Source organism: Coenobita brevimanus, chromosome 96 (assembly GCF_032717465.1).
Source record: "Coenobita brevimanus isolate Jiangsu-jjx chromosome 96, ASM3271746v2, whole genome shotgun sequence".
Classification (NCBI taxonomy): domain Eukaryota; kingdom Metazoa; phylum Arthropoda; class Malacostraca; order Decapoda; family Coenobitidae; genus Coenobita; species Coenobita brevimanus.
This window is the reverse complement of record NC_137049.1, coordinates 18,688,539-18,703,401: the sequence shown is the minus strand read 5'-3', so window position 1 is coordinate 18,703,401 and position 14,863 is coordinate 18,688,539. Positions and strand designations below refer to the sequence as shown.

Sequence of the window (14,863 nt, the reverse complement as noted above, 5' to 3'; positions counted from 1 at the left end):
GGCGGAACTAAAACTGTTTGTGGGCGTGTCGAGGAATTTGAGCGATTGCAAGCACAGTTGATCAAGTCTAATGAAAGGAAAGTTTATTATCCGACCATTTTCAATGATGATTACCCAGAGTAATGTATAGTAGAAACCCTCCATCGTAAGGTCATATTGATCGCTCTGAAATACCGCAGTGCGCAAGGCGAGAGTCACTTTTTCGCAAGCGGCCCAGCTGATAGTGTAAACAAACATGAGCTCTGTGCCAGAGAATGCACCTGAACGTAGGTTTTTAGTGAAGGATTGGAGCTTACGTTGCTCAGCCCTATCATATTACGTTTTTTTAACGCTTTCATTCAAGTTAAATTGATCAAACTTTTTGTATTTGCATTAGTTTTCTGCAGTTTCTCGATGGCTACAATTTGTGAATGTGGGAAGTTTGTTATTTTATATAAGAAGTTATATTGTCAGTGGTAGGTGTTTGAGTAAGAGACTGTATACAGCTTGAATTGAGAATGATGATGATGATAATGTTTTATATTGGTGGCAGACTGTCCCGGCACTAAGAGTGAGGCAGCAGGTCGTGCCGATGCCTGTGCCGGATGTCCCAACCAGCAGATATGTGCCTCTGGAGCTGCCAGTGCTCCTGACCCAGGTACAGTGTATGACATAATTTCTTGTTTTGTCTTTATATTCTTTCACCCAGTCATTATGAGGGTAAGTCACAAACAGTATTGTATGAAAAGCAATGTATTGTGAAGCACTTGTTACGAAGGAAGTGTTTCATGCCACTTCTATTACAGCAGTGTTTAACTGAGCTGTGTACTCTGAAAGCCAGTTGATCTATCAGTGAAGAGCAGTTATGCAGAAACACTGCCATATTCTTGTGGAATGCTAAAAATGAAATTTGGAAATTCTAAAACTGAATAAGTGTTTAGATTATCATATACAAACACAGTAGTAAGTATTTTCATTACAGTTACTTTTTCTGGAAGACAAAGGAGATATCATAAATGTATTCGTTGATGAGATACTTTTGTCTTTATACAGACCTTGATGAAGTAAAGGAACGTCTGGCCAGCGTGAAGAACAAGATTTTGGTGTTATCTGGGAAGGGAGGTGTGGGCAAGTCTACCATTACAGCCATGATTGCTCGGGCACTGGCACATGACCCTTCTACTGAGGTAAGCACAGCATGGAAAACTAACTTACAATACCAGTGTAACATAAGTTACAGTACTAGTATAATTTAACAAGACTGTACATCAATGGGCACTCTTATGCTCATATCTAAAACTCTCTCCGTCATTACATGTCCTACAGTATCTTCTTTTATTTATGCCATATCTAAAGAAGGTGGATAGTTATGTGATATAACTGTAGCTACAAGGATGTGCCAAGAGTATATTGCAGTAAGTTTTTGTTATACTGTATGTCAAGGATGTGTAAAAAAAATACAGTACCAAAGCTTTTTTTCTTGTACAGTTCAACCAGTAATGTACATTGGGGAAATTGGTTTATTAACTTTGTAGGTAGCAATAGGACTTTAATGGGGAAATTTTCTTCACTTTACTGAAGACTCAATAGCAAAAAAGTATGGTATGTCAAAAGGGTTGCTTCTAATAAGGACTTCCTTTAGCTACGGTATTTCTTTTAGGTAGATTATAGCTTTAAAAACTTGTGTTGTTATCAGATTGAATTGTGCAAGGATAAGTCAGAAGTACTGGGCTGAAATTAGATCATTATCTTCTTGCAGCCATTACCTTATATTATTGTGCTGTTAATTGTTTCTCTTTTCCAAATCATTACACCTTACCAAACTGAAATAATTATAATTGAGAGAATTTGCTAGGCCTCCCACCAACATATCTTTGCCAAAACACATTTCTGTATTTCTTATGTGTATTCCCCACAACCAGTCGTAAGAACAAAGCTGACTGTTTATTTTTCCCAGTATAGTAATGCAGGGGAGGAGCACCATCATGCAGATGCACTGACTTAAAAGGAGCTGGTTATGCAGATAAACTGCAGGAGAGGGGCAGCTAAGTCTGTGGTCCACTGGGTTCACGTCCAGATAAGCTTAGGGCCAAAACAACAGTAGCATCCTGGTGTAGGCACTCCAAGGTGCTTTTTATGTGTAATTTGAATGTAGCTCCATACTTCCATATCTTGCCCCATGAGGAGCCCAGGGCCAGGCAAGTTGGTCCTTACATTTAAGATGAGGGTGACCAGTCTCACTCACCCCTGAGTGGCAATACATGAACAGTTAACCCCAACCAACCCTTGGATATAAACCTGCACCAGCTCAATCCAATTGGAGTGCCATAATTACCCACTAAACCACTAGGTGCCATAATTTGGGTGGCCTATATCGTTATGTATTAGTTATTAAGGTCATACAGCTGTTTTACGGTCCCTGTACTTAATCATTTCCCTGTCTTGTAAGACTCATCATCATCATCATCATTATCATCATCATCATCATCATCATTATCATCATCATCATCATTATCATCATCATTATCATCATCATCATTATCATCATCATCATCATTATCATCATCATCATCATCATCATCATCACCACCACCACCATCATCCAGACCTCCTTTCCCACTCTAGGGCAGGGTGAGGAGTAGCAGCGTCCAGACAGCTAAAGTTTGCCCAGCTCAATGGGCCACACTTCCATTCACTCATCATTCAAGCCCTTGAAATCCTGGCTTCATAATATAGGCCCCCCCAAAAAATCACTACGTTCTGTAGCTTCACATATACGGTATCTATCCGATAGAGCCAGTCTGAATGCTGTCACATTAAAAAACAGCTGCCAAATCCCTTGTTATGCACTGCTCCGCACAAAATTCATCCTGCCAGCTTGATCTCTTGTCAGTCCCGTAGCCTCACCAAGTTCTATACCTAACTTCCTCACACGCTTGTCCACCATATCTCTCCACCTTCTTCTTGGCCTACCTCACCTCCTCCCTCCTTCAGATTCACTCAGATATACCTTTTTCACCACTGTTTTGTTATCCATTCTCTCCACATGACAAAACCATCTCAGTACACTCTCTTCAATTCTGGTCTCCACACTCTTCCTCACTCTGCATCTTTCACGTATCACATTATTCTGTATCCTATCCACTCTCTGTACTCTACATGTATTCTTCAGCAGTCCCATCTCCACTGCTTATACTCTTAACTTTTCATTTTCATGCCACACCATAGTCTCACATCTGTATGTTAAAGTTGGCACTAACACTCCTTCATGTAAGCCTCGTGCAGCTACAACACTCAAGCCTCTGTTTCTTGTCAATGCCCTCATAGCACCAGCTACTTTCCTTCCTTGTGTCACTGTACTTTCCACTTCTTGTGCACATTTTCCTCTCTTTTCTGTTACTGTACCCAGGTATTGGAAGTCACCTTCTCTCTCAGTAACCATCACTTTAGTCTTTTCTGCATTTACTCTCAGAGCACGATGCTCACAGACATCTACAGAACTCTGCACTAGTGGTGGGGGACAGGGTGACATGGAGGTGATTTGTTTGTGGCCATCCCATATGGGATTAAGGTGTCTGGCAAAGAAAGAAGGAAATTGGATTTTCATGATGATGATGATAATGGTGATGAAACTGATGATGGCGATGATAATGAAGGTGATGACTGATGATGATGGAAAAAAATATCACCATTTTACTCCCAACTTTTGCATAGGTACATTCAGTGCAGCAGGTAGAGAATAACTTATTTCAGGAATGCAACACAGGTAGCATGGGAGGTAACACAGGTAAGAGGGAAGAAGACATAGGTAATAGGGAAGTAACACAAGTAACAGGAGTATAACAGTCAACAGAGGGATAACAAGTTACAGGGTAGGTAACACAAGTAATGGGAGGTAACACAGGTAACAAGGAGGTATCAAAATATCATTATTATTATTGTTATTATTGGTGGTGGTAGGTGATGGGTATTTTTATTGTCATATGAACACAGAAGAGAGGAAGAGAAACACAGAGGAAAGTGACATAGATGGGAGAGGGAAGGGAAGGAGAGGGGCAGATGAGGGGGTTGGGGAAGGAAATGAAGGGGGGGGGGAAGGGAATGATAAAGAAGAAGAAGAAAGAATAGGGAGGGAGGGGGGGGAATGACCTAACAGCGGTGTCCTGCATGACTATTGATCCTTCCCTCCTACTTCACTTCCCTCCACCCTTTCGCTCCACCTTAGCCTCGTCTTCTCTCCTCCTCTTCCCCCCATCCTTCCTCCCTTCCCTACTCCTCCACATCCCTCCGCCTTTTCTCTCCTCCTTATTCACGTCTTCTCTCCATCTCCCCCTCCCATCCCTCCTCTTCCTCCACTCTTTCTCTTCATTTCAATTCTTTCTTCTCACCCTCTCTACCCCTCCTCCCTCCCTCACCTCCACTTCTCTCCACCTTAAATCATCACCCCCTCCCTTTTCTCTCTCCTCCTTCACCCATTCTACTCCTCCTATCCCTGCTCCTCCTTTCCCTCCCCCTCCTTTCCCTCCCCCTCCCATCCCTCCTCCAGCTTTTCCTTCACTTCCTCCGTCCTTTCCCTCCGCCTTTCTCGTGTCTTCCCACCCTCATCCCCCTTTCCTTCGTGTTTTCCTTCCTTCTCATCCCCTTTTCCTTCAAGTTTCACCTCCCTCTCATCCCTTTTTCCTTACCCCTTCTCTCCCCCTCCCCCCTTCTCTCCCCCTCACCCCCCCTTCCTCCAACCCTTCTTCCTCTTCCTTCCATCCACTTTCTCCATCTTTTCTCTCCACCTTCCCGCTCCCCTCCCTCTCTCCTTCCTCCTCGTTCACCCATCCACATTCCATCTCATTCTCTATCATACCTCATTCTCTTATGCTGTTTTTCTTTGTGTTACGAGTTTCTTCCACCTCTCTCTCTCTCTCTCTCTCTCTCTCTCTCTCTCTCTCTCTCTCTCTCTCTCTTTCTCTCGAATACAGAACAAAAACAAGAGATTAACACAAGAAAATGGTGCAAATCTTTAAAAAAAAAAATGCAATGGAAAGACTGCAGGGCCATAGTATTGTTTTATTATGTTATTGGTTTATGGAAAAGGGCGAAAATCTCCGCCAAGTTGATGTGAAGAAACTATAGACACAAACGAAATATACTGAGAAACATCGATCAGGTCCTGCACCTTCCTAATTAACCAGTTCACTCCGATGGCGAATTTTCATTTTATTTTCCTATTTCCAGACGATTTTATTTCACCTGACGATTAGTTTTTTTTTTTTTTTTACGAGATTTGATATAGTCCTCATTAACCCCTTCAGTACGAGAGGCCTTTCCTAAGGTGAATAAAACAGGCAGGAAGTAGCAAGAATAAAAGGAAAAATATACGTCACGGAACTGATAAAGTTAATTGTACTGTCGCGGGGTCAGTAATCCGTTTACAGGTCTTGGGTTCTAACCTAATGAAGGGAGCTTTTACCCTGTTTCATTATTGGTGATTAGCGAGGAAATATTGACCGCTGCGCTGTGGATGTGTGTGTGTGTGTGTGTGTGTGGGTGTGTGTGTGGGTGTAAAAGATTTACATATGTAAGTGTATAATTATGTATGTTTGTTTATATGTATAGTATGTATGTGTATATGTAAATATGTATATGTTTGTATGTAAGCATGTGTATGTCTGTGTAAGCATGTGTATGTCTGTATGCATGCGTGTGTACTTCACTTACGTTCATGTGCGCTTGTGCATGTACGGTGTAAATAGCGAGCAGTGTAAACAGAGTAATACAGGAAAAACTGCTTACCTTAGGGCAGTTTAGGAGCGGCCAAGGTAGGGGAGATGGTACAGGGAAACGGTACAGCAGGGAACGGTACAGAAGAAACCGGTACAGCAGCAGGATACAGCAGTACAGCAAGGGAACGGTGTAAGGCGCTGATGTAGTAGGGATGAAACGTGCAGCAGTAGGAGGAAGGATGCAGCAGTGAGTAGGTATGGTACAGCAGGGAAGGAAAGAAGAAGTGGAAAGCATGGTACCGTAACAAGGGTATGTGATGTAGAAAGCTAGATGAATGGTACTGCAAGATTAGTGAATGGTGTAGTAGCAGAATGAACGGTACACCAAGAGGAATGAACGGTGCAGAGGTAGAGGTAGATGGCACAGCCGGGGATATAACAGTACAAAAACGACGGTACAGAAGCAGGGGGGGGGGGCAGGGGACGACGATACTGTAGCAGAAATGAACAGTACAGCAGGAGGGTGAGGGAAGGATTAGCAGTGTATGAAGAGAGACAGAACCACACAAGGGAGAACGGTACAGTTAGATGCAAGAACGATGCAGCAATATGAAAGAATGGTAGAGAAGGATGAAAGAATGGTACAGCAGAATGAAAGAACGGTACAGTAAGATAAAAAAAAAAAGTACATCAAGGTAAAAACAGTATATCAAGATGAAAGAATGGTGCAGCAAGATGAAAGAACGGTACGACAATATTAAAGAACGGTACCTTAATATAAAAGAACGGTACAGCAGCAGGTAAGGTGTAGCGTGTGAGGTGAAAGTCTGAACCACACTAGCGTATATCGTGGTTGCCTGACCCCTGCCTACCTACCTACACTATCCTCACCTATCTACCTACCCACCATCCCACCTACCTACCTACCTACCTACCTCCTTTCCCCCTTCTCTCCCTCCTCCCTTCCACCCTCTCTTCTTTATACTTTCTTTCTCCCTCCCTCCTTGTCTTCTTCCCTCCCCCCTCCCCTCTGTCTTCTTCCGCCCTTCTCTTTTCTTTTCCTTGTTTCATTTATCTCCGTTTCTCCCTCCTGCCCTTCTTGTTTTCCTCTCACCCTGTTCCCATTATCTTCTTCAGTCCTTCCTTCGCTTTTTCCTTCTCTCACTATTTCCCATGTTTCCTTTCTCCCTCCTTTCCCTCCAACCCGCTTTACTTTCCTCCTTACTTCGTGTCGACCTTTCTCTGTTTGCTTTCTGTTTTCGTCTTGTCTCTCCTTCCTTATCTTCCTGTATCCCATCCTCCATCGTGCCTTCCTCCTTGTCTCCTTTTCCCCTTGTCTTCCTCTCACCCTGTTTATTTTGTACCTTCCTCCATCTTCCCTCCCTTTATTCATTTATCTACCTATCCAACCATCCATCCATCATCCCGGCATAGTGGATCAAATTAACCATTATCACTAGCCAACTCATCTTTCAGGTCATACTTTTATTATACCGTATTTATTCACTTATTTTGAGCAGTTATTTATCGGAAACAGTCATCATTAAGCTTTTAGTACCGTGATTTTTTTTTTTTTTTAACTTCCTTTACTGCCGGAATTCAACACAAGGAAGTTGTTCGCGCGCGCTTATATGTACTCATTTATGTACGAGTACTCTTTAGTACATTTCTGCCTGCCTATATATCTATCTCCCTATTTATCTGTCTATCTGTCTGGTTTCTCCAGAGAGCTAAAATGAGATTACCTTTATCCCTGAATATATTGAACAGTCTGTCTGGCCATCGAGTTGCTTATTTATATCACAGGTGTCTTGGTAATTCTGTGTGTGTGTGTGTGTGTGTGTGTGTGAGAGAGAGAGAGAGAGAGAGAGAGAGAGAGAGAGAGAGAGAGGGGAAGAGAGAAAATTCATATGTATGCACTGTGTATGTATGTATGTACTGTATGTATGTGAATGAGTGAGTGAGTTAGTAATTGGTAAAAGAGAATAAAATGGAATACAATGCCCTTTTCAATAACTCAGACCAAAAACAAAGGCACAAAGAAAGAAGACAAATTATAGCGTTGAAGCGAGGGGGGGAGGGAGTGATAAAAAGGGGAGGGAGAGGGAGGAGGTGGAAAGGGAGTGATGAAGGGGAGGGGAGGGGAGGGGAGGGGAGGCCAAGGCAGGTCACGCAGGCTGGGGTAGGTCACGCATATTACACACACACACACACACACACACACACACACACACACACACACACACACACACACACACACACACACACACACACACACACACACACACACAGACTGATATAACTAGACAGGCCAGGTTACACAGACACCCCACACCTCCCTCCCTATCCCTTGAAAGGAGGATGGTGGTGAACTGCAAAAGGGCAAATTTGAGCCCACTGTCAGGTGGTTTAACACCATGATCTTAGGGCATCATCATCGTCATCATCATCATCATCATCATCATCATCATCATCATCATTACCATCATCATTACCATCATCATCATCATCATCATCATCATCATCATCATCATCATCATCATCATCATCACCACCACCACCACCACCACCACCACCACCACCACCACCACCACCACCACCACCACCACCACCACCACCATGGGAGTAGGTACTTGTAATGAAGGGGTTTTATTTATAAATAGAACTGAACTTTCACCTTCATTCCTCCTGCTCTGAGTCAGTTGAGTTTTATTTTAAGGTTAATTGCATTTCTGCCTAATTGAAGTGGGTGTTTTTATACTGTGTGTGTGTGTGTGTGTGTGTGTGTGTGTGGCATTGAGGGAAGGAGGGAAATAGGAGTGATGTGGAGAGAAGAGGATTAAATGCACACACACATAACAATAATATATTTCTAATATTGTTGTTTTAGCCATAGTTAAAACTGTGTTGTTTCAGCTTTTGTGTTACCCACAGGTACAGTTCAAGGTATACCATGTTGTATCATCCTTGGGTCGGAAAAGTGATCGAGATGATGATGATGATTATGTTGATTATTAGGTGGTAAAAGATATCAAGATTATGATGATGATGATGATGATGATGATGATGATGGTGCTGATGCTGTATTTACTTGTGCATGGCATTAATGTTATCCTTTTGTGTATCAGGTTGGAGTGCTGGACATAGATATTTGTGGACCATCACAGCCCCGGGTTCTTGGAGCAGAAGAAGAGAAGGTCCACTCTTCTGGGGCTGGCTGGTCACCCATTGTAAGTATCTGTCTCTTGTATATTTGAACCCTGTGCCATTATTTTCATTCGTAGGGTATACTTGCAGATCTCATTTTAAAAGTATATTTGCATAGCAGGGTTTAGAAGTGAATAAAGATAACTTTTTTTCAACAGGAGATGCATAATTGCTATTGTACACCACCCTTTCATGTTTCTGGTTACATTGATACTGTGCTTGAATTACATTCCTTAGCTGTTTAGTACATTTATTAGCAGGCATCTGACCTTTGTTACCTTTTTTTTTTCCCCTTAGAAAATGAGAAATATTAAAATCTTTAACCCTTATAATCCAGTGTTATCTTCTTTTACCTTATCTGGTTAATGCAGGATGTCATTATTATTTCTAGGGATGACCTCACTGGCTGAATGGTTAGAGGCAAGTATAAAGCCCTTTAATTTGACAGTTTTATGTAGCTTAGGAGTGGCCTGTCTGATTGAGAGGGTTATTTGCAGTCTGTCCGGGAAATTTCATGTAGGCTGATAAAAATTGTCTAGAGGTATTCAAAATAAAATTTTAAAAGTTGTTGCTGTATTGAAAATGTTAATGAGATCATATCCACCCTCTGCTGTATGAGGGAATCTTTTCTTAAGTTACTGGAATTGTCTGTTGGTAGTTAAATTATAATTACTGTGCAATAAAAAGTTGTCAAATTGAAGAGTTCAGTGTTGTAGAGCACTAGAAGAGCTAACCAGATTTGAATCGTTCCTTTTATTTGGGTTTTAATTATAACTCCAGGCATTTACAGAGGAAGTGGCTTGTGTTATACTGTATTTTACATTTTACAGAATGCAGTTCTATATGCTGCTTAATCCCTTCTATCATGGTGCAATACCATTTTCTTTTTTCAGTATGTCGCAGAAAATCTTGCCGTGATGTCAATTGGATTCCTTTTGAACAGCCCAGATGATGCAGTCATTTGGAGAGGACCAAAGAAAAATGGTATCTTTACTTGTTTTCTTTGTTATCCTGTTGTTTTGTTGTGGTCCCAGGCTCATCCAAAGATGAACAGTCTTGATGACCTGGTGTAGCAGTAGTATGGTAAAGCAGTGAAATAATATATTGATATGGTCAGTAATGTCAATGAATCTTGTTTGCATAATTAAGGTATGATCAGACACTCCAATTAGATATAGATGATTGTGGTAGTGCAGTACCGTATTAAGATTATGATGTAAGTAAGAAACAAATTATGATCAAGGGGATAAAAAGCAATCATTATAAGTAATGGATACATTCTGTAACAGCACTACAGTATGTAGCAGATGAATGTAAACCAGTGCGAACTGGCAAATCAACGGTTTAGATACCAATAAAACTTTATTTCTCAGTGATTTATCGTGAACTAAATAACAATTGAGACTGTACAGGAAGGTGGCTTCTGCCTACAGTAATGTCAGTGAATCTTGTTTTTGCAATTGCATAAGGTATGATCAAGCAGTTCCTCCGAGATGTGGATTGGGGTACACTTGACTACCTTATTGTGGACACCCCCCCAGGCACAAGTGATGAGCATCTAAGTATTGTCCAGTACCTTTCGGCTGCACCTCCCCTTGCTGCTGTTGTTGTCACCACACCTCAGGTTAGTATATGATCTAATTGTCTAACTGTTTATTTATCAATGCATATCAAATCTATTGTCTGCTTTGATTCTGCACTGTGGGAGGAGTATGATGGGTCTTTAACTGCTTTGTACTAACCCCAGCAAATGATAGCCTTGCTGTTTTTCAGGTACCTGTACTGTATCTTAACTCGTGTTATGAAATTATATGTTCTACTCATAGTAACATTTTCAGTCTATTTTTTTTTCCTCAACCTTCAGAGGATTTAATTTTGGGGAGGGGAGAGTGCCCGTGTAGTGAAGGTAAAAATGGAAGTTGTGTCTAACTCCTTGTGCTTGAAAAGTTTCTCTTAGGCTAAATAAAATCATCTGTAAATTGCATGAATAAGGAAGAAGCTACATCATCAGACTGAAGGTGTGAAGGGAGACCTGTCATAATGAACAGGTTAGTAGTAAGCTCAAGTAACATTCAGTACGATAATGTTTTTATTGTGTCCATTCTACAACAAAATTGTCTTATTCAGCCAATGGAAAATTTCTCGTGTTGAAAGATTAAAGAGGATTAGACCTTATTTTACATACAGATGTGATAGAAACAGTGCACAGTACTATTTATAGTTCAGTGTCAGGTAAAGCATCTCAGATAATGTTGATACTGCCAAGAAAAACTATTTGTATAACTTGGTAGCAGAGTTGCCTAGTTATATCGATGACACCACATGAAGGAGTACCTCCCCAACTGCATTCAGTGGAGTAAGGCAGGATAAAGAAAGGTTATGTAAATCCATGTTTCTGGTTCATGGGTAAGGTTATAAGCACAAAAAATACTTGGCTCTGATGTTATTATTATTATAATCATCACCTTATATTTATTTATTGGCAGTTTTTGGTGGAAATACTGTGTATGTTAAAACTCCAACATTTTCATTATGAAGCAACTTGCAGTAAAAGAAGTTTACTGAGGAATGCCAGTATACCTGTATATATATATATATATATATATATATATATATATATATATATATATATATATATATATATTATATATATATATATATATATATATATATATATATATATATATATATATATATATATATATATGTATATAGCTTCTATGCTGCTCATGGGGAAACGTAGAATTGGATGATGGATGGATGAATGGATATATAAAGATAGATAGATAGATAGATATGTATGTATATATGTATGTATGTATGTATGTATGTATAACCTATTATCATAAATTCTCCTAGCATCATATTTCTTCATCAGGAAGTGGCTCTTCTGGATGTGCGCAAGGAAATCACCTTCTGCCATAAAGTAAACATTCCAGTGATTGGGATTGTGGAGAATATGACCACTTTTGTTTGCCCAAAATGCAAGGTGAGTTAATGCATTTTCAGTATTGGTTTAGAAGATTGTGTATTTCATGAAATGGAGAATCTCAAATGAAATTTGCATTAGAAAATATTTAGTGTATTTCTTTTTTGCATCCCTAGTAATAATGTAAAAGAACAAATTACCCTTATTCTTGTTTGCACCTCGAGGTTTAGTTTGTTCTTTCATTTAAAAAGGGTCCAACACGTTTGTATGCATTGACCTTAGTCACCTAATGACAGTTCTCCACACTGCTCAATCTCTTATCAGCCTCTTTCTTCAGTCCAGTATCCTCGCAGTCATACATTATGGCTTTGTCACAACCTTTTTAAGTCTGCCTATCATAACTCTAACCTCAGCGTTCATAAGCAATGAAGTGGCCAGAAGCTCATTCATGCATCTGTCTAGCTTCAGAGGTCCTTGTTCCATTTTACAGGCCTAATCATCTCAATGTACAATAGACTCTCTCCATGATGGACTACCAATTGGGCAGAAGTCTGATCTGATAAAGCCAATAGTCCAGTTTTTTCTGAAGGTCTTCCCCCCCCCCCACATGGGATTTTGAGCACATGTTGAAAATAATGAACACAATAGCATATTCTATTACAGTACAAAAAAATGAAAACTATATCCATTTTTCACTAACGTGGCCCATAATTTCATCCTTTTGCAGTATATTTCACATTCGTGTTATTGCACTACTTCATGAAATTCATTATTGCTCCCCATTGTTCTCCATTCAGTGGACATTGTTCGAGTTAGCTGATGTAAGTCTGGTGGCTCCTTTGTGTCTGTTAAATTCAATATCTGGTCTATCGAGGTATCATTTGAAATTGAGGGTCTACTGTATTTTTTGTATTATTTCTTATAACTGTGCTTCGCAGGTACCTGCCACACATTCTTTCCACAAACCATCTCATTTAAAAATGGAGGGCCAGACTGCTTCATACATAGCTCCCTCATCCAGCAAAATCAGTCCTTGTCAGTTCCCTACCCCCATCACCTTCCACACCTTCTAATCTCATACTGATACCTTCTTTTCTCATACTTATACATTACTTTCAGGATGATATTTCCCATTTATGAACTGAAAATAAGTTTAGGATATTGATGGTGAATATAATGATGATGATGATGACAATGATGATGATGATGAAGATTTTTATTATTATTATTGCCTGTATTGTTATCATTATTATCACTTATTAATTTAAAGATTGACCCTTCACAAATATGATGATGATGATACTGTTGATTATAATGAATTTAGTAATTATATTATTTTCAGACTGATGGCTTCACCATGTACGAATGTGAAATAGGGTCAGGGTATTGATAATAATGTTGATGATGATGGTGACAGTGATGAAGGTGAAGTTGATGATGATGGTGGGTTTTCAGGTTGAGACAGTCATATTTCCAGCCACCACAGGTGGAGGAACACAGCTGGCAGCAGATACAGGCCTGCCACTTCTTGGCCAATTGCCACTAGACCCACGGGTTGCTCAGGCCTGTGATCAAGGACAAAACTACCTCACTGACCACCCAGAATCACCTGTCACACATGCTTACAAGAATATAGCAAAAAGTAAGTTCTGCCTGTGATGTGGAGTCAGAAGTCTCAGATTTGAATTGTGAGTGAATGGGTGTGTGACCCATTTCATCCACTGGACATGCTGTTAATTAGTTCTTCCTCTGTCATATTTTCATTTTTAATGCCTCCTGAACTCTGCCTCATCCCATCCTTAGTTGGGAATATGAGGTAGGGATGATGATGATGATGATGATGATAATGATGATGATGATGATGATGATGATGATGATGACTATGATGATGATGATGATGATGATGATGCAGGATTTGAGTTCTTGTACAAAGCATCACTATTATTCTAATATTTTAACATAATGTTTATTTCTTCAGTGTACTATTGATAGATGTGTATGCATTATAATGGTTGACTTGCACGTGCCTGATGTGGGCAGACAACTGTACTAAAATTGGTGAAGCCATGTTAAGAGTATGTACAGAGAGTTGCCTGTCTGTCATGAAGTCATCTGCCAGTTAGTTGCTACAGTTTTAATCCAATATTTACTGTATATTCCAGCATGATAAATTGAAGATAAAAACAGCTTTAAATTCTTAAATTCTGTATTGTTACCATTGTACTCCAGCAAGAGAAGCAGAGAAGCATTATGTAATGCAAGCACTGTTACAAATTTTGGTTGATAGAATGTATGACCTTTTGTTGAAAAGACTGAGATTAGGACAGGTATTAATACTGTTCATTTTTTTATTTTCAGTGATTGTGGAGTATTGCAATGGCCAGACACAGGGACAGACCTGACCAAGAGAGATGCAGGTAATGGTGGAAGCAGAGATGAGAGTTACCAGTTTTTTTTTATACATATCTAAATAATAAATGTATTGTTTACATGTCACTTTTAATCTGCCATTTGAACTATTAGCATATATTTGAATGTTTATTTACTTTTCTGCCCATCTTTTCTCTCTTTCTCTGGTTACCAATATCTGTCTTTCTGTCTGTTCACTTTTTTCTATTTATTTATACATCTTTGCATCTTTCTATCTGTATCTATCAGTCCATCAGTCTGTCTGTTTCTCTGTATCCATCTATCTATCTATCTATTGCCTGTACGTATAGGAGGCTGTGGGCAGTGGGGGCCAGTCTCTCCCCACATCATGTGTAGCCATCTCTGAGTTTGAACCATTTTTTAAATCTTCACCTTTTCATGCTTTATTAGTACTGCAAGAAGAAAACTTATTTCATATTTCCTAACTAAGAGTGTGCTGGGATGTGTGGGATAGTATGAGAGAATGTTTGGTTATGAAGGTGTGGAATGGTGTAGAAATGTGCATTGTTGATTGCAGTGGTCAGAATTGTAGTGTCATGTAAGGTTGTATGAAGTTATGATTTTTCCAGTATGGTTTACCCATATTGCAGATGAGTTGGACATT

At 39.9% G+C, this 14,863-nt stretch overlaps 1 protein-coding gene across 1 annotated transcript; it reads left to right on the top strand.

Annotated features, from left to right (window-relative positions):
* Positions 1 to 215: 215 nt before the first annotated feature.
* Positions 216 to 14,318, top strand: Nubp1 (NUBP iron-sulfur cluster assembly factor 1). The gene is made up of 9 exons (XM_080283229.1): positions 216 to 266; positions 533 to 637; positions 1,033 to 1,166; positions 8,822 to 8,923; positions 9,794 to 9,884; positions 10,370 to 10,524; positions 11,779 to 11,889; positions 13,285 to 13,471; positions 14,188 to 14,318. The coding sequence occupies exons 1-9, from the start codon at positions 236 to 238 to the stop codon at positions 14,229 to 14,231; spliced, it is 960 nt and encodes a 319-aa protein (XP_080139355.1). The 5' UTR covers positions 216 to 235; the 3' UTR covers positions 14,232 to 14,318.
* The last annotated feature ends 545 nt before the right edge of the window (positions 14,319 to 14,863 follow it).

What these genes read in the sequence shown, in the direction of transcription:
- Nubp1 (XM_080283229.1), top strand. Translation starts at nt 236, where the DNA reads ATGAGCTCTGTGCCAGAGAATGCACCTGAAC. An exon ending in TGCCAGTGCTCCTGACCCAG is followed by an intron (nt 638 to 1,032) that starts GTACAGTGTATG and finishes GTCTTTATACAG; the next exon opens with ACCTTGATGAAGTAAAGGAA. An exon ending in CACATGACCCTTCTACTGAG is followed by an intron (nt 1,167 to 8,821) that starts GTAAGCACAGCA and finishes TTTGTGTATCAG; the next exon opens with GTTGGAGTGCTGGACATAGA.